General features: G+C 56.9%; 1 protein-coding gene across 1 annotated transcript; it reads right to left on the minus strand.

The window, feature by feature from the left end:
* Positions 1-222: 222 nt before the first annotated feature.
* On the minus strand, positions 223-20,158 carry LOC132008157 (heat shock 70 kDa protein 12B). The gene is made up of 13 exons (XM_059386569.1): positions 20,035-20,158; positions 14,177-14,235; positions 12,308-12,405; positions 11,197-11,321; positions 7,757-7,943; positions 7,321-7,425; positions 6,911-7,027; positions 4,955-5,129; positions 3,963-4,049; positions 3,419-3,523; positions 3,048-3,306; positions 2,428-2,531; positions 223-1,807 (listed from the first exon to the last, which is right to left on the minus strand). The coding sequence occupies exons 2-13, from the start codon at positions 14,217-14,219 to the stop codon at positions 1,167-1,169; spliced, it is 2,046 nt and encodes a 681-aa protein (XP_059242552.1). The 5' UTR covers positions 14,220-14,235; positions 20,035-20,158; the 3' UTR covers positions 223-1,166.
* Positions 20,159-23,301: the final 3,143 nt, after the last annotated feature.

Raw genomic sequence — 23,301 nt, forward strand, 5'->3', positions numbered from 1 at the left:
AACTCACTAGGCTTCAGATGGGGATGGGGTCTTCTCCCTAGGCCAGACAGAAGTCTTAGGGAGGGAGTTCTGTTTGGGATGTTTGCGACAGAGACAACAGCACCCCCTTCTGGTCAGTTCCCAGAGCGGTGCAGAGCAGAAAGCACTCTCCCCTTTTTGAACCCAGCCCCTCTACACTACGCTGTTGAGGTCCCCTCTTGTGAGGTACCAACAGGCTATACCTTCACCTTAAGCATAAACGCTTTATTGTCACCTAGGGTTCTGAGGCAGGTGGGGCAGATGCATGTCATGGGGGGGCAGGGAATGTCCCAATGGCACATCGAGTTGATGGCAGAGCCAGGATCAGCCCTTATTTCTCCTTCTGTCTCCCTACAGCCCCCCAACCCCTATGCCCTTTGATGACTGGGACAGGGTGCAACTGGGTCATTCATGGGCTGCCCTTGGGGCCTTCTTAGATGAATTAATCTGTCCTGAAGGAAGGTTCCCCCCAGCCAGCATCCCCACATCCTCTCATAAGTGCCTTCATCCTGCACCCTCCTCTTTAGCCTGTTAATTGAGAAAGTTAAAAATTAACAGTCACACTTGGTCAGTACCACACCCAGGAAGGTCCTCTATCCCTGTTACTTGTGCCAGTCTCCAGCCATTTTTCTGCCCCATAGAGGTTCTCCACCCAGCGCCCTGTGCTGGCTGAGCTTATCAGCCATGCACTGGGCCCTTCAGGCCCAAGCCCTGCATATCCTCCATCCTTCTGCTCCCCGTCCCGCAGCGGCCCTGCTCTGCCTCTCCCAGCTGCCTCCACCTCCCACCCCTCTACCCTCACCGCCCCCCCCCATCCCCAGTTCAGGCCAGGACTTGGTCTTCTGGTGCATTCTGCCTTCGGGGTCACCCCTTATGGGCGCACCATCTTACAAACCTCTTCTGACTCCTTGATCTGAGCCCTTGCTTGGCAGGGCTCTAAAGCCTTCCAGTCAGCCGCCCCGGGCCCAAATCCAAAGCGAGAGTCTGTCCCCACCCATCCTGTGACCTCAGCTCCCCGGAAAGGAGGGCGGGGTGGGGGGCAGGCGCTGACTTCAGAACCAGCAGCTCTGTCCGCCGCAAACCGACACCCCAGACCCCCAATCGCAAGAGGGCGGGGCCTGGCATGGGGTCGGGCTGGCACCAAGCCCTCAGTTGGAGAGAAAGTCGATGGCGGCACGCACGGAGCGGTTGGTGCTGACGTCTACGGCGGTGACCTTGATCTCTGTGTCGCCAAACTGCATGGCGGCGCGGATCTCGCGGCGGCCGGAGGACGTGCCGTCGGCGGCGGGCTCCAGCTCGAGGCTGAGCGCGCCACACTTGCGCACGCCTGGGTCGGTGATGAAGCGCGCGTCCTCGGCGGCGCAGCAGTACAGGTTGATGAGCACGCGCCGCTGGCCCGGCCGCGCGGGACAGTAGCTGCGCCGCACCTCCTCGCCCAGGGCTACCGACTGCTCGGCGGCCACGAAGCGCTCGAAGACGTCGGTGCACCAGCGGCGGCCGTCGCGGACCAGCAGTTTTTCCGGCGGGTGGCGCCCGGCCACAAAGCGGTTGAGCACGCCCACGCCGTAGGTGAGCGGCGAGCGGCGCACGCGCACCACGCCCGGCGCCTGCCCGAACAGCACCGCGCCCTTGAGGATGGTGAGGCCCACGTCGTGCGGGACCACCACGCGCAGCCCGCGGGCGCCCAGCGCCGTCTGCACCGCGTGCTGCAGCACAGCCGACTCCGCGAAGCCGCCCACCAGGAACAGCAGCTTCACGCCCTGCACCTCTGGCCGCGCCAGCAGCGCCTCTGCGGGAGGGGGCAGGGTGGGGTACAGAGAAGAGGGAACGCGGGGTGAGAGCGAGCCCCAGCCTCAGAGGCTGCCGCGGTGGCCACAGGCACCTCCCCTCCGCCATCCCGTACCCGGATGACAACTAGACACGGTGCGGGGAGGAGAAAGATGTCAGCTCCTACACCCTCAAACGATAGCCGCGTTCGGGGAAACATGGAGCGTTTTCATTGAGTGCTTTGGGCAGTCGTCACGGGCTCTGCTTCTCCCATCACTTCGTGGAGGGCGACAAGGATGTGCATTTGCGTGTACTAAGTGCTCCTGTCGACTGTGCACGTCTCTAGATACTTGAGGTCATTTAAATCCCTGGGATGACACTTTTGGGAACCCGGTACTATTACCCCATTTTATAAACAAGGAAACCGAGGCACCTGACCTCGGTCAGAGAAGAGACTACACACATCATCCCACCTAGTTCTTAATACCCACTACACTGTGTCCTCCAGGTGTTTCAGATGATTCTGGGTCTCATTTCAGTGTACGGGTGTGTGGAGGCTTCCAGGCATTATCACGAACTGCAATCATTCCTGCATCTGAGCGTGAATGTCAGGGTTAGTGGAGGACTCAGGCAGGCACTCACCTATATGCTGGATGATCCCACTGACCGTGGGCTGAAAGAGCTCGTTCATGGCCTCGCAAGACATCCTGAGCATCCCCTGTGAGGACCATTTCACGAAGTTCACACTGTTGGTGAAGGGGGCACAGGCTTATCGGTGGGGGTGTGGGGTTCTACCCCTGCTCCAGGCCAATGTGCCTGGGTGCTGACTGCATAGTGTGTTCCTCCCAGCCCCACTACCCCAGGGGCTTTAGCCGCCTGCCTGGTCCAGTTCCAGGCATGAAGTCCCAGGAGAGGAGCCTCCCTTTGTCTCTAGGCAGAAGAACTAAGGCACACTGGCTGGCACCGTGTGTGTGTGTGTGTGTGTGTGTGTGTGTGTGTGTGTGTGTGTGTGGCGCCTGTGTCCCCTGTTGTGCGGGGAGGAGAAAGATGTCAGCCCTTCTGCCGGGGCTCAAGATTCCTGTCCCAGTTCCCACCATGGATTCTAGCTGGGATGTTCATGCCCCTCTCCTGCTGTCCACTGGCAAGAAATGCGTGCTGGGCAGTGGGGGCACACTCCCACTGTCCTCTGGGGCCCACGTCCTCCCTTCTGGGGGCCTACCCCACCGGCAAACCCTGCTTGAGTCTGTGGTCCCCAAACCCACCTGCTCCGGCGCAGGGCTGTCTCCACGTTATGGCCTCTCTGTTTGCGGTAGAAGTCGATGAAGGAGAAAGGCAGCGAGATGTTGAGCGCCCCTGAGCGGTGCGGGCCTGCAGTGCGTTTGCGGGCCTCGAAGGCAATGGTTAGATCCACCCAGGCTGCTGGCCGTTGCCTTTTGAAGGTGGTGATGAAGTCCTCGCCGAAGATGCGGCCCAGCAGCTGCTCAAAGGCCAGATCGACGCCCACCGCGCCATAGGGACCGCCTGGCGTCGGCAGGGGTAAAGAGGGGGGCATCAGCGCAGACTCCACCGCCCAGGGGGCGCAGGGGGACCTGGGCACACTGGGTATGAAGGGTGCTGCTGGCTGGCTACTCACCAGATGCCTTGTACAGCTCCTTGAGGGTGCCATGTGGCTGCTCCAGCTGGTGCACGGTCAGGTCCACCGTGCCTCCTCCGCAGTCTGCCACCACGTAGCGGTCTCCTGCGGCGCTGAGCGTGAGCATACACTCCCGGCCTGCTTTGCACCCTCAACTCTGCCTCTCTTCCAGATTCACCCAGCACCCAGCCCCCAGCCCCCAGCCCTGCCCCAGCCCGGAGCCTTGCCTGCAGGGAGGCTGGGGGGGCGGTGGCTGTAAGGGACTTCAGGTGCTTGAACCTTAGGCCACCAGGTTTTGGGGAAAAGTGTTTCCAGGACTCTGCAACCATCCGCGGAAAATGCCAAGGAGAAGTGGGAGTTAGGGGGGTGGCTGAGTGGGGTGGGGCTGCAGGTGACAGGACATGGCCAGGTTAGATGCAGCTGATGGAGGAGGAGGGGTGGGATTTTTAGGGTCTGACACCCACTTCGCGAATGTTCCCTTGCCCCCTATCATATATGTTCCCCGCAGGAACCAAGAAACGTCCCTCGGTCCTTCCTTCCCCACCTGCTTGCATCTCTGCCCACAGCTCTCCAACGCCAGACTCCACCAGGAAGGTGCGGCTGTGGCGGGAACGGCGCAGCTGCTCACGGGCTGGGGGTCAAGGTACAGCAGGACGGTGGCATTAGAAGGAGGTGCCTCAGCTTGGCCCCCGTCCTCTCACCAGCACCCTCCACGAGCATCTGGACCAACCAGTTCTGAAACTCCTGCTCTACTCCTAACTAGGGGAAGGCAATGCTGAACCTTGAAGGGTCCAGAAAAACACTATGGGGTAAACTCAGGTGCTGTGACCAATAGCTGAGGGGAAGTATTTCTGGCTGCAGGACATTCCCTTAATGCAGGCTGGCTCACAGCAGTGCAAGATTGGGGTTAGGACAGTTTGGAGGATCTTGTGTGGCCAGGGGAGGAGGTCCTGAGGGGTCCAGGGGGGTCATGGGAGATGGCATCTGGAAGAGTGACTAAGATTGATCATAGCTATCTCAGTGCCCAGTGCAGGCACTGGAGCCTGAGCATAGTAGCAGGAGCTCAGGGCTATTGTGGGGGGAAGGGGGATGACAGTTGATGTACTAGGATGGGAAAGGTGACTGGTTCAGGGGCTGTTGAAACTCTTGAAGACCACCTTGGATCAGAGTGGGGGCTGGCTTTCTCCTTTGTTAGTACCTGAGCACCCCTCAGGACAGGTGGTTTCCCCTACCTTCAGATTCAGGACTGGGGCTGAGTCCTACCCTCCTCAGACAATGATCTCCTAGGGCAAGGTGAAATCTCTGTCCTCAGATTGGACTCCCCCAGGTCAAGGCTGTGCCTCCTCCCTCAGACTGAATTCCATCAGAGATGTTTCTGTCCTCTCAGACGGGGCTGGAGAGGGTTGGGGCAGGGGGGTGGGAGGGAAGGTTGTCTCTTCTTCATGTCAGACATGGCTGAGCCTTTGGCCTCAGTGTCCCTCTGACCCTCCCAGGGCAAATGCATACCATTGGTCAGTGCCCCTGGGGGCAGCTCACCCTGCCGGAAGCTGGAATCGATGGAGCGGCGTTCACCCAGGCGTCCACTGCCCGGAGCCCGGCTGCTTAGGTCCAAGAGCTGGTGTAGACGCAGCTTGCGGCAGTAGACAGAGGCAGCCTCTGGCTCCAGGGCGATGAGTAGTTGCTCTGCATCCTCCCTGGACACCAGGCCAGCCTGGGGATTGGTGGGGGGCGGGCAGGGCCAGGGAATACCGTGGGCCAGGTGTCACACCTAAGATGGCACCTCTGGGCAGCAGCCAGAGCCTATGGATCTCCCAGTTCCTCCCCATCACATCCCACCCATGGTAGGCCCCTCCATGCCACTCAAACTTGGAGCTACCTCACAGCTACCCTGTGACCAGCCTGGGGAGGGGCACAGCCACAGTCAAGAATACCATGGCGTTGCCCATCAGGAAGAGACCCTAGACAGTGAAAACCTAGAGCACCTGGGATCTGCCTCTCCAAGCTGCCCAAGGTGGCCCAGGCTGCACCAAGGTCCCCCTCACAGGTGCAGGCTTAGCCAGCTGAGCACTGGCTGAGGGTGTTAGCTCAGACCCCAGCACAGTGGGTATGGGTATGGGGGTGTAACGACCAGACGGTGTGTGTGTGGGGGGGGTGGTTCCCCTTTGGCTCACTGAACCATTTTCCTTCACCAGGCTGGTGCCAGACAGTAGCCACAGGACTCCCCACTCCCAGGAGAACTCTGATCTAGGCACCAGGAGACAATCAAACAGTGAAATTGCAGGCACCCGGACGGGCCTGCTGAGGGGAGAAAAACACTTGGGATCTGTTATTTCCTGTATCAGGACAGGGGATCCCTCTGGGAAGTACTTTAGGGTTTTGTGGGATTCCCTGGATTCTGATGAGGTGGGGGTTGGGGATGGGTGGGTGTAGAGACTTCCTGCCCAGGGTCAGCCCTTCCTGAACTGGCAGCCAGGGAACGGTGTGGGAGGAAGCAGGGTGGATAAACTGGCAGAGGGCACGAGGGTGGGGGGTGTTTATTCTGGCTGGGCACAGCTTTGCTTTCATCCTGGTCTCTGCAGGGGGGATGCCCACTGCCTCAGGGTTAGCTCTTTCTGGTGACAGACCTGGTGCCTGGGCATGCCTGGCGAACAGGTGTGTGAGAGTTGAGGGTTCTGGTATTTTCCAGGGGGTATACCAACAGGCCTTTTAGAGGACCTAGGGCATCTTCCTGAGGGCCCAGGGTGAGGACCAAGCAATAAGTCTTGTTCTGGGAGGCTGTGCTCCCCTTCTTCCCCACCCCATCTCACTGGAGGTGGGGGGACTTGAATTGTACACCACCTCCCATTCTCCAGACCTTTGGGCTTCTTATGGTAGGAAGCCCAGCGAGCATTGGTGCAAATCACTTCCCTCCATAGCTGGCGGCTCCTGTGTCCCAGCTGCCCTCTTCTCTGGAGAACTGCCCTCAGCTGAATGGAAACCACGTCCCTTGGAGAACTTTCTCCCACACCCCAAGGAACCAATGACAGGCTGATAGGGATGCATGAAAAGCCAGCCACCTTGCCTCACTGTGGTCAGCTGCTGGGTACAGTTCTTCCTCCAGTGCTCTCCATGGGATCAGGCGGAGGCTAGACTCCGGTTGAGACCACATTCCTGCTCAACTCGTTCTCCTGTCCATTTCCCTCACTCTTGCTCCTGAGAGCTCTTTTCCAATACACCCCATGCACAAGAACCCCTATCTTGGGCTCTGCTTCTAGGAAACCTGACTTAAGACACAGGTTAAGCCAGCCTGGGCTGTGCCTCTCGTCCCTCTGCTCTCTGTTCCTGCAGGCTCACACCCTCTCTGGTAGCAACAAGCCTCCAAAATGCCCAGCAGGGGAAGGCCAGAGGTCTTTATGCAATGACTGGTTCAGGGTTGTGTGTAAAGGACGGTCTTGGGGGCCTCCCTGGACCCCTCCCGAGTGACTGCCCCCTGCTCTGCCTGCCCATGCTCACCAGGTAGGCAGCTTCACGCATGAACTGCTTGGCGGGCTGTTTCCAGATGGCGGGGACTGTCAACACCCAACGCACAGTGTCCTTCTCTGGCAGCGATGGGCACTGCTCCCTCAGTTCCTGGAGTAGGAGGGGGCAGTGAGGGGTGCGCTGGCTTGGATTAAGGGGGTTTCTTCAGCCTTCTTTGTATGGGATCTGGAGGAGCTAATCATGCCTCAGGAAGGACTTCCCAGCTGAACTGGAAGAATTCCTAACGCCCCCCTCCCCAACACCTGTACATCCCATGCAATCTCCATCAGATGGAAAGGCAGGGGCTGGAGAAGATGGCTTCTGAGCCCTGATGGATAGGCTGAGAGGAGACAATGGACCTAGGGGTCCATGCCCCAGTGGGGAGGGATGGGGTCGCAGCGCACCTGAAGGGCATGCTCCTTGAAGAAGCGCAGGGCGTGGGCGAACACCTCCAGGGCAGGCATTTTCTTTCCATTCACAGCCTCTAGCTGGGTCTTCAGGGTGAGATCCTGGCAGGGACACCGGCAATTCGGCAGAAGGCCATAGCTCTGCCCCCACTTCCTGACGACCTCTCTCTCTGAAAATCACCCCCATTTCCTGCTGCCTCGCCTCTAGAGCGTCCCCGCTAATCACACATTAGTTCTGTCTCCAGCCCCTCTCGTCAGCACCGCCTCTCCTTTAATCCTAGCCCCACCCCAACCCCGCCCCCACTGGCTCCCAAGCTCCGCCCCCTCACCATCGCCTCTTCTTTTACCTTGCTCCCCTTCCGTAAGCCCCTCCCTTTCCACACTTGGCCCCGCCTCCCTGGCTGGGGCGGCCCGGAGCCAGGATGTGCCTTACAGTAGCGCTGTGGATCTTCATCTTGAACTTCTCGAAGTAGAGCCAGTCTCGTGCCTCCTCAGGGTCCAGATCGTGGTAGTAATCGCGGGCGGTGTAGCCAAAACTGTGAAAGGCGCCCTCCGGGGTCAAAAGCAGGCAGGTGGGGGTCTTCTGGTGGGCCACTCCTGGGTCCCCGCCCTCCCATTTTCTGTGGAGGCACAGGGCTGTCAGTGTGGTCAGAGAAACCCTCCCTTCGTGGGGTTGGGTACTGGCTTGGGGATGAGCTATGCGACCTTGGGCAGGCCACCTAGCCTTCCTAAGGTTCAGTCTTCTTACACGTAATATGGAAATAATAATAGTACCTACCTCTTAGGGTTCTTGTGAAGATGGTGCTGGGCATCCAGTTAAATCTCCATAAATGGTGTTCATGGGATCCGCCCTATCCTGCTTCCTCCCATGAGATACACCTTTGGACTTCGCCTCCCCATACTCTTAAGCAGAAGCAAGCCATCATCTACCTGCCTAGGTCTGGCCTCCTCATGGACCCCTAGAGGACCCCAGCAGAGGCTTTCTCCCAGCCAGACTATTCGCCCTCCTCCAGGCTGTCTTCCCCGGCCAAGCTCCTTCAAGGCATTAATCATTCCTATCTGACCCACCTCGGCAGCTACACCCTAGCTGACTGTACTTCCAGCAGTACCCTAAAACCTGAAACAGATTCCAAACCTACCCATCTGCAGGTGCCATCTGGATCTCCACCCAGAACTCCCTGTCTAGTTCATTGGCCTGGCAACTTCTTTCTCCCCTTCCTCTGCCTTCTCAGAGGCCCTGACACCTCTAGGCCAAGCTTATCCCTGCAGGCTTTAGGGGAAGGAACTGGGAATCCAGGCAGAAGGAACAGTATGTGCAAAAGTTTAGAGGTGTGAATGATCTGGGAGAATCAGCTATAGTTTCTATGCAGTCAAAGAAAATCCAGGAATGTTAAAGTCAGCTAAGGAAAAGAGTCAAATGCCATGTCTGAATTCTGTCTTGATGGTTCTTAAGTAGAAGAATGAAGATTCTTAGATTCTTAGATTCATCTGCCATTAGAAAGGTCCCTGGTTGATATTTGTGGTGGGAGCAGTGGTGACCACTGTTCAGCTGCTGGTACACAGCTTTTTGATCATGCCCAGGGCCTACACACCCTTGCAGAGACTGGCCAGGACATGATAGCCCAGATCAAGGCTCAAGCAGACTTGTTGGAGGGCACCTCCAAGGAGATCAAGTCCTGTTCCTGGCAGGCACAACTCAACAGATGAAGCTTCCAGGGCCAGTGTCGGGTGGAGGCTCTGACCACTCTGGAGTAGAAGTGATGGATGGAAGGAACGATCCATAGGCTTGGAGGGAAATTCTGTGGTTCCCTGGGCTGTGCTGGGAGAGTATGAGGGAAGACCCAAAGTGGCCAAACAGGAGAAAAAGAAGACAGGACAGGCCAAGCAGTGGGTGTAGAACTGCTGCTTTGTTAATGCTTTGCCCACCTTTGACCAGAAGAAGGGCCCCAGTGCCAACTCTTAAGTCCTTAATCCTGGCTTTCACTTAAAGCCAGTCAAAGAGAGAGAGAAAGAAGAAAAAGGAAGGTCACAGTCCCCAGGTGGCAACAGCTTGGAGGGGAGGAAAAATGGAGAAGGAATACCAGAGAGAAGGATATTTATTGCTCCCATCCAGGTGAGAGAGGGTGAGGCTGAACTTAGGGTTGGTGGCCATGGAAAGAAGTGGCTGGGTGTTCCAGAGATATTAGGAAGATAGAGATTACAGGTCTCGGTGGCTGGTAGAGGTGGAGAGGCAAGCCAAGATGTCCTCCAGTACTTCCAGTGACTGTCCTCTCCACAAGACAGAGGGACAGTGTCCTTGCTTGGTCCTCAGCCCCAGCATGGAATCCAGCATGGCCTCAGTCGCTTATGGGATGCCGTGCAGCTCCTAGAGGGCTGTAACCTGTGTGGCCTTGTGTGGAGGTGGATGGAGCAGAGAAAGGGGAGGACGGTTCCTGTGCATACAACACAGGTCGGCTGTATCTGTGAGGAAGCGACCCTTACGTTTGTCTCTCCATCTACCCTGCCATCTACCCTCCCTGGTCCAGGCGAAGCCCCTCCGCTCCCCTGTCCCAGCGTGGGTTAGAGCTTTGGGGTCTTCTAGAAAGCTCTTCCACCTATTGGCTGCAGCTACACTAAGACACATTCAAAGGATCAGGATTTTGAGGCCTGGAGGGGAGTGTTAAAAAATGGAGCATTTGGGGGCACCTGGGTGGCTCAGTCATTAAGCGTCTGCCTTTGGCTCAGGTCATGATCCCAAGGTCCTGGGATAGAGCTCCACATCGGACTCCCTGCTGGAGGGAAGCCTGCTTCTCCCTCTCGCACTCCCCCTGCTTGTGTTCCCTCTCTAACTATGTCTCTCTCTCTCTCTCTCAAATAAATAAAATCTTTTAAAAAATGTATTGCTCAAATAAAGCTCGGCTACATCAGAATGGGTTCTTTGCACATCTCCTTCCCAACAACTGTGTGACCTGTTACCTCAGTGACCCCTCTGATCCTTCACGTCTTTGACCTCCACTGAGGGGCTCACCCTAGCAATCTGCGTGTCTCCCGCACACACATCCCAGCACAGGTGTTTGAGGAAGGCTAGTCATCACAGCAATTTTTGTAATAGTGAACGATTAGGGGGAAGAAGCCTCTTAAAACCATCAACAGAAAAATGGGTGAATTATGACACATCCATACTGTGGGATACTAGGCAACTATTAAAAGAAATTGTGCCTTCAACAGAAGCTGATACAGAGAACAGGCATGTCAACCAAGATGCATGCTCAGAGCCCAAGGGAGCTTGAGCCCAAGGTGGCTGCCTTGTTTGTGTTGTTTGCTTGGTGCCTTTTCTTCTTCCTTTTCAATGAAAAAATAATGCAGGTGGATTTGAAAGCAAAAGAAAGAAAAAAAGAAAGAGGGAAAGGAAAGGAAAAGAAAAGAGAAATGAAATGAAATTGTGGCTTTATGTGTTGACACAAACATCTACAAAATAATGTTGGAAGTTTAAAGTAAGGCAAGTTGTAGGATATCCCACTTTTATTTATTTATTTAAGGTTTTATTTATTTATTAGACACAGAGAGAGAGAGACCACAAGTAGGCAGAGAGGCAGGCAGAGAGAGAGGGGGAGGCAGGCCTTCTGCTGAGCAGAGAGCCCGATGTGGGGATCGATCCCAGGATCTGAGATCATGACCTGAGGTGAAGGCAGAGGCTTAACCCACTGAGCCACCCAGGCACCCCTCCCACTTTTATTTAAAAAAATACATGTATATGTATATATGCGTGTGTACTAGGGATGGAGGGAGCTCTGGGCAGACTCCATGTGGTCCTCAGTGACAGTCCTTCTGAGACCAGGCCCAGCCCCGGGACTGAGGACCCCTGACCCCATCTCCCAGCCCAGCCACCCTCACCTCATCATGTGGATGGCTTCAGGATCACTGGCGAAGCTGAAAGCATAGCCACTGGAGGTGGTGCCAAAGTCGATGGCCACCACCACGGAGAAGGGAGCGTGCTGGGGGGCCCGGGTCTCGGGCTTCTGTGAGGGCAAGACCCAGAGTCAGGCAGCAGCCAAGGGCTGCGTGCCCGAGCCCCTCCTCTTTTCTGGCTGTATTCCCAACTGGCGCTGCCTCCAGTTACCTGCCCGGGCTCCCCTCCCCTCCCCAGGCTCCAGGCTGAGCTGCCAACTACGCAGAATCCCAAGGCCTCTCCGGTCGCCCTCTGTAGCCAGGGCTTAAGCTCCTGCTTTCCTCTTTGGGTTCCCGCCTGCCCTCTGCCTGACTGGCCTGACCCCACCCCCAGCTCACATCTTCTCAGGGCAGCTCCAGTAACACACGGACCTGTGTATATTTGACCCCCCAGATGTCTGTGGCCACAGTGAGACAACCAGACTCTGTCGGTTTTATGGCAGAGGAGAAAGGCCAGTGCACAGGCCCACTGCGGTTCCTTCCCTCTCCCAGGCCAGGCCTGGGCTCCGGAGAACAAGGCAATCCCCAAGCTGGATCATTAGGCGGAGGCCATCCTGGGTGGGGTGACCCAGGGAGTTCGAGGGAGGGTTACATCCTGGATACTTCAAGCTAGTAGTTTCCAAACTAATTTTTAGCAATGTGTCTTGTCTCTCCCAGATATAACTTGTATTCAGGGAGGGCTGTGGTCGACAGGAGGGGGAGCAACTCTAGGAGGCCGAGTGCTCTAAGGACCTGAAGTCACTAGAGGCTCAGAAGTCCCCCAGCCCTAGGCAGGCTCTGGTCCATGGATGGCATTCTGGAGCAGGGCTGTTTGGGTGGAAGTTACGTGGGGCTCACCGGAGTAGAACTGTTACCCCTACAGTCCTAGGTCACTGGAGGCTAACTCTTCTGGGGGGGATATGAATGGAGTGTGCAGGGGTAAGAGGCATGGTGTCACCTCCAGCCCAGCCCGGGCCCTGTCAGGCCTCTGCCAAACACCAGGCCTTGTTCTCTGGAGCACGCCCATCTCCATAGCACCCAGGCCACGCACCACCGGGAGCCCTGCTCCCAAGCTTACTGGAGACTGCGAGGGTGTGAGTGGGGCAATGCCACAGCTTTCCTGGGTCCTTGGGGAGCCGGGCGGGCTAGGCACGGGGTACCGCTCAGGGCTGGAGCCTGCAAAGAGAGGGCAAGTCACTCTAGCACAATCAGGGTAGGGACGGGTGGCCAGGCCCTGGGAGGTTCTCCATCAGTCCTTGCTGGACTGAGGCAAGGGACACTCTGTAGGGGAAGAGGGACTAGTGGGGGAGGGGAGGAAGGACAAGACTGAGGCAGGGGCAGACTAACAGTTTGTTGTCCATCTGAGGTGACCTTCCCCTGCAGGGTAACCCATACCTCACCTAGTGTCTTCCCCAGCATCCCTCAGACACAGCAGGGGAGGGAAGAGACAGAGAAGCACTATGGGGGATGGTGGGGGGGAACCTGAGTCTAGAGACAGAAGGGCAGGAGAGATGGGGTGGGTGGAATCCTGGGGTGGAGGGTAGAGAAACCAGAAAAGTTGGGGAACTGCAGATGGAACTGAGGCCGAGGTGGGGCTCCTCCGCTCCCCAATAGAGTTTGGCCAAATGGTTCTGATCAGGACCCGAGGGAATCTGCCTCCCTCCCTTCAACCCTCCCTCCCTCCACTAAGGGCCAAGCATAGGCCCAGCTGGCTGCTTGGTCAGGATCGAGAAGGGGAACGGTACTTCCCGTGGCCCAGCCCTGAGCTGGGGGGTGTCCAGAACACTAGGAAGTTGGATTCTGAGCCTCCCTTCCCCAGGAACGTGGAGCCGGCATTTGGGGGAAGGAGGCCCCACTGAAACCCCCTCGCAGGCTCAGGACCAAGTTGGATCTTTGTTGAGAGGGAGCAGAGAAGCTCCAGAAGGCAGCCCAGAGCTTGGCTTGGAGGATCAGGCAGCTTAAGGGCCTGCCTGGCTGGTCATTCCCTAGGTGTGGGCTGGTAGTGCCTCATCACCACACTGGGCCCTGAGAAGGCCCCTGCCCAGGGTACTGGGGCGCCCTGAGATTCGGGTGTGGGGACAGGAAGGCTGGCCCGGGAGGCTGACAGGGTCTGGTGTGAAGACCTGTGGACATGTTGAACTGGTCTGGCAGGATTCAGGCTGAGCCAGGCCTGGGGCCTATGTTTCTTCAGCAGCTGTCCTTCCTTGTGCCCTACTAGATCCCCACTCTTCCTGGTGTTGGGGTACCCCAGGAACATATGTGAGGCATGAGGGGACTCGAAGTGCCTGGCCAGGGCCAGAGTCTGTCTTGAGGTGCCGGAGGGTTCTCCCAGGGCTCCTTTTTTCTAGGTGGCATGTCCGGGCTTGGGCCCTGCCAGCAGCCCCAGCTTGAGGGGCTGAGCTGCTGTGGCTTGAGCCTGGGAAGGGAGGCAGGAAGGAAGGCCCAGCCCGCCAGGTCTTTGTTAATGGACTTCCTGAGGAGTGTCCCTCCTGCCTCCTGGCCTCCCACCCCTGCAGAGAATGTAGAGCCTGCTCCCAGGCCAGGCCACAGGCCACTGCAGGCATATACACACAGAATTCCATGCGTGCAAAGCCACCTGCCAATACACACGCTCTCACACGAGGCCCTGCACACAGAGACCTGCCCGCAGGAAGACACAGACACAGACACACACACTCATACCAGGTCCCGGGTACACAGACCCTCCTCAAGACACCCACACTCATATAGTCCTGGGAAGAACCCCCGCACCGTGCACACACACACTCAAAGACACACACTTAACGTACACAGCCCTGTGTGCACCAACCTTTCTGAACACACACACTTGCTCAGCAATCTCTTCTGGGAGAGGCACCCATGGGCAGACCAGGGGTGGGTCTCAGTGCCAGGGTGAGTGCAGTGGTGGGTCAGGGCCAGGGTTGGGCCGGGGGGAGGGGAGACTTACCGATGTACAGCCCCTGCAGACCCATGTCTGGGACCGCCAGCATCTTTGCAGGCCTGGGACTGTGAGCAGGAACAGACAAACAGAATGGCATTTATTTGTTCCCTTGTTTCCTCCCTGAATGCTTATTTATTTTCTTTGCTTGCTTTTGGCTGAAGTTCTTTGAAGCGAGTCCCAGGCATCGTGTTGTTTCACCTATAAATTCTTTAATATGTCTCTCCAACAGATAAAGATTTTTAAAAACAGGGTCACCACACCGACCTCACGTTTAATAGTACGAACAGTAATTTCTCAGGCTCATCTAACGTTCAGTCCCACAGTCCCCACTTGTCTCAGAAAACATCTCAACAGCGGCTTTGTTGGAATCAGGTTGTTCCTGCATGTTTTCAAGTGCCCACTCTGTGCCAGGTGCTGGCGGACATCTGCGACCCAGAGAGACACTGCTGCTGCCCCAGAGGCCCACAGCCTGGTGGGGAGACGGATAAGGGTCAGAGAACCACCCAAGTGCATTTGAGGTTACAAACGATGCTGTCAAGGTCACAGCTGGATATAAATAAACCAGGCAGAAAGGCTTGGTAAGGCTGGAGAGAGAGGCTGGGCTAGGCTGGGCTGGGCTGATCCTGTAGGCAGGCCCTTGGGGACCCTATTTCATTTATTTATTTACTTTTATTTTTGAAGATTTTATTTATTTATTTGAGAAAAAGAGAGAGAGAGCACACGTGAGCAGGGGGAAGGGGCAGAGGGAGAGGGAGAAGCAGACGCCCCTGCAGAGCAGGGAGCCCAAGGAGCTGAGCTCCACCCCAGGACCCTGAGATCATGACCTGAGCTAAAGGCAGACAGACAGCTGAGCCATCCAGGCAGCTCTTGGGCTCCCTATTTTAGATCTGGTTTTATATGAAGGGCAACACCAAATCTGGAAAGGTCTGAAGTAGCAGAGTAGAGATGGCGGTGTGACCTGCATTTTACAAAGCCTCCCAGGCTATAGGGAGGGTGCAGATCATAGCAGCTGGCAGGGAAGCAGAAGCCCCATCAGGGTTCCAGGCAACAGAAGATGGTGGTGGCTGTGTGTCTTGAGACAGAGGTGGAGTTCTGAAGATCGAGGGTAAAAGTTAGAGGTTAAGGTTAAGTTAGAGGGTAAAATCAACAGGGCTGGGTGCCTGGGTGGCTCAGTGGGTTAAGCTTCTGCCTTTGTTCAGGTTGTGGTCTCTGGGTCCTGGGATCGAGCTCCGCATCACGCTCTTTGCTCGGCAGGGAGCCTGCTTCCCCTCCTCTATCTCTGCTTGCCTCTCTGCCTACTTGTGATCTCTCTCTCTCTCTGTGTCAAATAAATAAATAAAAACCTAAAAAAACCAAAAAACCCAAGAGGGCTGACAGCAGATGGCCAGACTGGATATGGGGGTTTTGCGAAGAAGCAGGTGTCAAGGGTGACGTTGTCCGACTGGAGCTCGGAGGTGGACAGTGAGGCGGAGAATACTGGAGAAGGTGGGGCTGGCAGGGGCCCGGGGCAGAGTTCTGGGTGCAGTTTTGCAACCGTGGAGAGAATAGCCTAAGGGGCCGGCTGGTGTATGATGCAAGCTCAGAGAAAGCTGAGATGGAGAGGCGCCTTTGGGAGTCTTGGTTCCCGGAGGTGCCTGGTGAGGAGTCGTGCAGGAAGAGAAGGGAGCACCAGCACAGAAGGCTGGCTGGGGGAAGGCGGGCTGCCCGAGGAGTCCAGATGCCTGCTATGGTTTCAGGAAGATCTCAGATCTAAGAGATGTGCATGAAATTAGATGCCTTTAGAGGTTATTTGATGAGTCTCGAAACACCTGTTTTAATGGCCCAGGGCCAGCATTTTGGCAGAACGATGGAAATGAGGTACAAGTCAAGGGAGCCTAGGCAAGAAGCGAGCAGAGCTAAGGAGAACACAGTGGGCACTTACAAGAAACTTGGCTGAGATCAGGAGCTGGTGGGAGGACAGTAGCTAGAGGAACAGAAAGCTCGAGGAGTGGGGGATGGCTTTTCATTTTCCTTTCTAAGATGGGAGGAACCTGAGTTTGTGTCTGTGAAGTTCTAGGGGCTGGGCTAGAGGCAGCAGCATTGCAGCCCCTGCATTGCAATCAGAAATGCAGAACCTCAGGTCCTGCCCAAGAACTAACGAGTCAGAACTTGCATTTTAACAAGATCCTCCGTGGTTCTGGGCACATTCGAGTTTGAGAGGTGCCCCTTGATGTGTCCCTGGGCCAGTCATCACCCATGCCACTATCCTCACCTGTGGACCTGGCAGTCCCCCCAGATTAAGGTGAGGCTGCTCAGAGCCCACTCCCTCTCTGTAGTCAGTGGCCTGATCAGGAGATTTGCTAATAGAACACAGGCAGACACAGATCTGGACGCCATGACATGTAAGCACACACATGAACATGCATGTGCACGCCCTTGCTCACACACAGTTGACACAGCCCAGCCCCAGGGCAGATGGACACTCAGGCATATCCAGAATATTCCCCCATGGCCAGCACCATAGAAATTTCCAGACACCTACAGTCGTGCTGCCACACTGTTGCGGCACATGTTGGAGGCCCAGGAATGCCTGTTTGTGGGCACTCAGAGTTGCAGGGTGGTGCTCAGAAAAGGGAGAGCAAATAGTGGGCATGGGTATGAGCCCTGAGAGCCAGACACAGGCTCAGCTCAGGGGAAGGGAGTGGTGTGCGGGAGGAGGTTCTCCCCAGCCCTAGCAGCTGATTGTGCGTGTCTTCCCAACTCTGCACTGATTGACAGCACCTGGGAAACTTAAAACCAGCCATGATGGAAGCATTTACACCACTGAAATTGGCAAACACTATATATCAGGTTTTTCTCCCTCTGAGAGAGTTGACAGTAAAACATTCACCAGCACACACGTGGCTAGATCAAGGCCACAAGGGAGAAGCCCTATGTATGCTTGTCTCGATTCTTCAGCAAATACTAAGCATTTCTTTGTTTGTGTCAGGCTCTCTGCTAAGTGGCTGAATGAATGAATGGCTTTTCTGGACCAATGCTATTGTTTTTGGAGGAGAATCAATCTAGAACCACCAGGAAAAAAAGACTCTGGAGTCATCACTCTAAGCTGGATTCTATGTCCAAACTGTGTGCTACAATCCTCCAGCTATCTGAAGCTGCCTGTTCCAATTATCTCCCATCTCTGAGTATGTGAACACAGAGTGCCTCTCCTCGGGGGGTCTCAGGGTAGGCAAGGGCCTATTACGGCATCTGGTCAGAGTACATCATGTCACCTCTCTGTGCTTCAGTGTCTATCCTATAAAATGGGTCACACAAGGGCTTGTTAAGACTGACAAGTTCTGGGGCACTGAGTAGCTCCGTCGGTTAAGCATCTGCCTTCAGTGCAGGTCATGACTCTGGGGTTGTGGGATCGAGCCCCGCATCTGGCTCCCTGCTCAGCGGAGACCCTGCTTCTCTCTCTCCCTCTGCTGCTCTCCTGCTTGTGCATGCCCTCTCTCTGTCAATCAATTAATAAAATCTTAAAAAAAAAAAAAGTGACAAGTCCAGGTAAGGAAGGTGGTTGATAAAGGCAGGACTTGGACAGATGAGAGCAGTTGTTCTTTTCCTTCATAGTATAGATTCTAAATTTTCTCTTGTTATAAGTTTTGGTCTTTAAAAAAATTTTTATTTATTTATTTATTTGAGAGAGAGAGATAATGAGAGAGAGCATGGTGGGATGGGGGCGGGTGACAGGGAGACGGAGAAGCAGGATTAGCAGACTCGTGGAGCAGGGAACCTGACACAGGGCTTCATCCCAGCACCCTGGGAATCATGATCCAAGCCGAAGGCAGAAACTTAACACTTACCCCAGAAATTTTGGTCTTATTGAGACTTATTCTAATCATTCTGAGTTCTTTATCGAGGGAGGGAGGACTTGAATCCCTCTGTGTTAGAGGAGGATCCTGATGATTCTTTGAGAGATGGAGGCAGAAGGGGGCGGCAGCCTTATGTGTCTTTGGGACACCTCCCCACCATGCATACACACCCAGAAACATTTAAGGACAGTGCTAATCATGAGGCACTCTGAGTGGGACTCGGAGAGGCACTCTAATCATGAGTGCTAATCAGGACAACACTCGTTCCCCAAAGCTAGGACTGGGCAGTAGCCATAGCTGGAGATGGGGCAAAGTAGACCCCCACCCCAGGGGCCCACTAATTTCAGACTGGTGATGCTTAGGGGTTTGAGCATAACTGGGTAGGGCAGTTTGATTTACACAGAAAGTAACTTCATTTCCTGGCAACAAGCACAGACTAAACTCTGGCCCTAGCCTGACCCCTACCCTGCTCACAGACATCCCCTTCACCCTCCTATGGACTGATCCCTAGCCCCTGGCTTCATATTGCTCTCTCATCTCGAGCTTCATATTGACGCCTGGCCCTGACTTCTACCCAATAGGTATGACCTATCTTTCACCCGGGGCCAGGACAGGGTGTGGCTCAGTCCAAGAACTCGGAAACTGAGACTCCCATTCCAGAATGCTTCCCAGACTCACAAAAGCGAAGGACTTTGGGCCTGATGGAGAATATTCTCCAAGAATCTCTTCCTGGAGAGGGGAAATTAAGGCTGGATACTTATGTCCCCAAAGAGCACTGAGGGTACATGGTGTTGCTGGATTTCAGCGCTCCACACATACCTGTCCTCTGCCCATGAGGACAAAGAGCCCACCCAGATCTTTACAGTACCCCTCTCTCCCCTGCACGCTTCCCTTCACTGGACCCTGCCTCTCCTGTCCACTGTTTTCTGCTCAATATCCTGCCAGCTCTTTAACGGAACAGGACCCTGTCGGCAGGCAGAGAGGCCACAGGCATTTCTCCCAAGCCACAGACTAGACCAACCAGGGCCAAGAACCGACAAATGAGAAATGGCACCCAAAGGGCTGCCCCAGTCTGTCTGTGGAAAGGAACCCTCAAGGAGAGGGACCATGAGGAGCCTGTGGGGTAGGGGGGCTGCCTCCTGGGCTGGGGCAGGGGGAGGCATAAATGGCCTTGCACGGGCCCCTCCCTGTCCTCAGCTTTTTTCCCCCCACACATCCTGCCCCACCCCCGTTGAGTCCTCATCACCGCAGCAGTCAGTTCACAAATCGGTTCACAAACAACCTCTGTCCGGCAGAGCCCACTGAAGCCCCTCCCATCCTCTGCCCACCAGTACCCCCTCACCTCCCTTACCTTCAGGGCTCCAGGGCTGCACTTGGTCTCACAGGGAGACCATATTTTAGAGCTCACTCTTTCCCAGTCTCTCTGCCCCGCAGGAGCTTGCTTTACAAACTGTGTCCACTGCCCAGACATGGAGCCCAGACGCCTGGCCACCTGGGCCCCCCAGCCGGCCTCACAGAAAGAAACCAGAGGTCCCTGTGCGGAGGCCTGCCCACAGTCAGGAACTGCAGCATCCTGGCCACTGTGCCACTCTCGAGCTTCCCGGACCATAGGCCCTAGGAACCCCCTTCCTCGACCAGGTGCCCCCCCCCCCCACCCCCTCAACCCCAGGTCTCCACCTCTGGCGTAGGCATTGTATCCTCCACAAACTGGCTTACTGGAGCAGACCTCCCAGCTCCCAAACCCCACCCCTACCGGGGCACAGGGGTCTACTCAGTCCCCCAACCTCCGCATAGCCGGTGAGGGGTCCCGACGCCAGGGTGGGAGCCCACCATCGCCGCTCCAACTGCTATTCTGAACCCGCAGCCCCACTGGAGAGAACGGCTTGAAGGATCTGTCCCCAGCCCGGCTGCCCAGGGTTAGAAAGTCTTTCCGGGGGCGGGGGGCCCTCAGCCGACAGCCCGGGACCCCAGGACGGCACACACCTAGCCACCTAGCCGACGTTCTCCTCTGGGAGCCCGCTCAGAACTCACCTCCGCCCTCCCGACAGCTCGACCTCCGTCCAGCCGCCTCGATCCCGGGCCCGCAGCCCGTGGTTGTGCCCCGCCGCGGCGGCCGCTGCCCTCGACGTGCGCCCAGCCCTCGCCTCCGGCTCGCCCCGCGCCGCCCACCCCGGCCGCCGCCCCCTCCCCCAGGCCGGATGGCCGCGCGCTCCCTGCCCAGATGTGCGAGGCCGGGGCGGGGCCTGCCTGCGCGGGCCTCTCCGAGGGGCCCACTCCGACCCCGCGTCGCGGCCCCTCCCTGCGCCCCTCCAGCGCCCCGCCGCTGCGCCTCCCCACTCCGCCCAGCCCGCAGCCCCGGGGGTGGGAGGGAAGGGTGAGGAGGGGAGGTGGAGGGAGGGAAGAGGAATTCCAGACCCCTCGTCGGCCTCCTGCTGCCGGCAGGCGGCGGAGGGGCTCCCCCTCCCCTCCCCAAAGGGCCCACCTCGGGGCTCAGATCAGGCCAGCGCAGCTCGCAGCTCGAAACTCCCGAGCCTAGCGGCTGGTGAGGGAGGGTCCCCAGACCCCTCCCGTCCCCTGGCCCAGACTCCTTTCAGTCCCCAGCCCATCCTACTCCCCCCCCCCCCCCCCCCCCCCCCCCCCCAGCCCTAGCCAGGTCTCCAAGGGTCAGACAGAAAAGGCGGAATCCAAGGTGAGGTCAGCCCCTTGGGCCCCAGGCTGGGGCCTAGCTCTGTCCTTGATGAAGCTTGGAGCATTGAGGAAGGGTTCTCGAAGGCTGGGGCCCCATTTCTGGCAGGGGGCTCATTGGGAACTCACCCAGCCTCCTTAAAGAGCACCCAGCCCCTTTCCTTAGAGCGCTCACAGCCTTCCGGTCCTAACCAGGCCCTGGGTGGGGGTGGGGGTGGGGGTGGGTGGGGAGATGCTCAGACATGGCTCCAAACAGGGGTTTGCCAGATGGAGACCCCTCTCAGCTAAGCCCCTCTGAGGCAGCTAACTTACCTTGCCCTCCATCACCTCCTGGTTCTGGAGGGCCTAGGCCCGGCCCACTGCTCATCTTTAAAAGCTCGTCCGCTAAAGTGCCACATTTCCTGGGCTTGTTGCCCTTCTGATCCAGGGCACTGCCCTGGAGCACCCCTGCAGCAAGGCCAGGGTTGGGGTGTGCTGCACCAGAGGGCTCAGTCCGTCTGTAGCTAGTCAGTAAGCCAGCAAAGCATCCAATCAGCAGCCTCCACTGGCTGCTCCGGGGAGTGTGTGCGTCTGCGAGTGTGAGTGCGGCTCTGGATGCCAGTGACTCCATGTTCATGTGTTCAGTGTGTCTCTTGGGACGTCTGTGTGACTGTGTCTTTGTGTCTGTGTATATGATAGATGTGTGTCTTTGTGCATGTGTTTGGACTTGTCTGGGTGTGTGACGGGTGTGTGATGGGGGCTGTCAGCCCTTCATGTCATTCCAGAGGTTAAACAAAGCCTGGGAGGGCCGACGTGGCTGCAGGGGAGTATATGGGGACAAGGCAAAGGGTCTGGTCCCGCCAACGCAGCCTGTCTCTCCTTTTCCTTTGCCTTTCCACTGTGCTTTCATTCCCGCCCGACCTGGAGCTCTACCTATTGGCTCATCTCTGAGGGCTTCACTCTGAGCAGGAGTAAGAAGACTCATGGTAAGGGGTTCTCAACCCTCAGCATCCTCCCACTTGGCAGCCTTCTGTCCCCACCCCACCCCCCATTTCAGGCCCTCTCAGTCTGACTTGGGACTCACAGGCCCCACCCTTGGGCAGCTTCCAGTCTAACAGAAGAGAAGGACAGCAAATAATCCCAGTGAATCCTCAAATTCGAGAATGTTCGACTCAGTTGCCAGCAGGTTTGGGCCCAGGAGGTCATGCACAAGGATCCTGCAGAGCCCCTGCCTTTACCACCCTCTCTCTGTGCCCTTGCAACACCCTCCTCTCCCCTCCCAGGGCCACTGTGGTCCCACCCACTGACCTCACCGGCTTTCTGCTTCTCCCGGGGTGGGGAAGCTGGAGGAAGGCTCAGCCTCTGAGAGTATCCTCCCAGGAGCAGCCTGTCTCCAGGCCAGGCTTTCCCACTCTGACCTTGGCTCATCTCTCGAGGATGCCCTGCCCTTCCAGCCCATTTCTATGGTGCAAATGAAGGTCGTTCTCCAAAGTGCAAGCCTGGCTCCATTCCTTCATCACTTATATTCTCTGGGGCTCCCTATTACCTACAGGAGAAGATCCAAGTGATCCAAGGTGTGGACGGCCCTTGGTTGACCTCTCAAGCTCTCCTTCCCAGACCTAACCTCCAGCCTCCTCTCCAGGCCTTTGAACACAAGCTCCAGAGCTCTGTTCCCCCTGGACCAGGCCCCTAGCCCTGACCTGCTCAGCAACATTCTCCTTTCCCTTGAGCCCTCGGAAAGAAACTGGCCCCTTGGACCCTGCTGTGGGTGCTGTGTCAGTTGGGAGAGGCCCCAGCCCTGGTGATCACTAGGGGTCTCTCAGGAAAATGCGGGGTTGAGAAGGCAGAAGCAGGGCTCTCCTTCCCCAGTGCCCACATCCTGGCCCAATGTGGCAGACCAGCAGGAAGTTTCAGCCCAGGGCGTCTCAGTCTCCCCTCCCTCCTGCCCAGGCCTGGCTACTGGCTCTGCCCCAGCTCACACCGCCCCCCTCCCCCCACCATGCACAAATACACACCTGTAGGGAGGGCAGGTGCCTGTAGACTTATTCACCAGTAGACTTTGTTGACTGAACCCCACAGTGTGCTGGTGCCTAGCTGGCTAGCTTACCCTGCCACCAAACACGTGGCAACAGGGCCCTCCATCCTCATTGTACAGAAGAGAAACTGAGGTTTCTGGGAGAACTGGGCACTGCCCCATTCGGACCCAGCAATGGTCTCAGGGGACTTATGTCTTTTGCCGGGTCCCATGCTGCAGGAGGCTGGCAGGGGAGGATGGTACCTAGGCACCCAGAGGCAGCTCCCTGACGGTTGTCTGGCCCTGCCTGCCCCTTCCTGGGCACAGGAGGGCTCCTGGGACAGAGGTCTCTCGAGTGTTCCTCTACCAGATTCCTGAGGTGCGAGCTTCCTTCCAGGAATTACTCCGCCTGCTCCCACCCAGCTGCACTTCCTCTCTGTGGCCCACAGCCACATCACTTTCCTTATCCTAGATGGGAGTGTGGGAGGCCCGGCCTGTGGCCAGCCTTGGTAGCGCCCTACCTCCACTGTCATATGGGCAGATGGCACCTCTTTTTTCATAAAAAGAAAGCCCTGGGGTCGCAGCTTCCTGCTGAGCCTCTCCAGCATCCTGCCCCCAAA

This window comes from Mustela nigripes, unplaced genomic scaffold, assembly GCF_022355385.1.
Source record: "Mustela nigripes isolate SB6536 unplaced genomic scaffold, MUSNIG.SB6536 HiC_scaffold_75, whole genome shotgun sequence".
Taxonomy (NCBI): Eukaryota; Metazoa; Chordata; class Mammalia; order Carnivora; family Mustelidae; genus Mustela; species Mustela nigripes.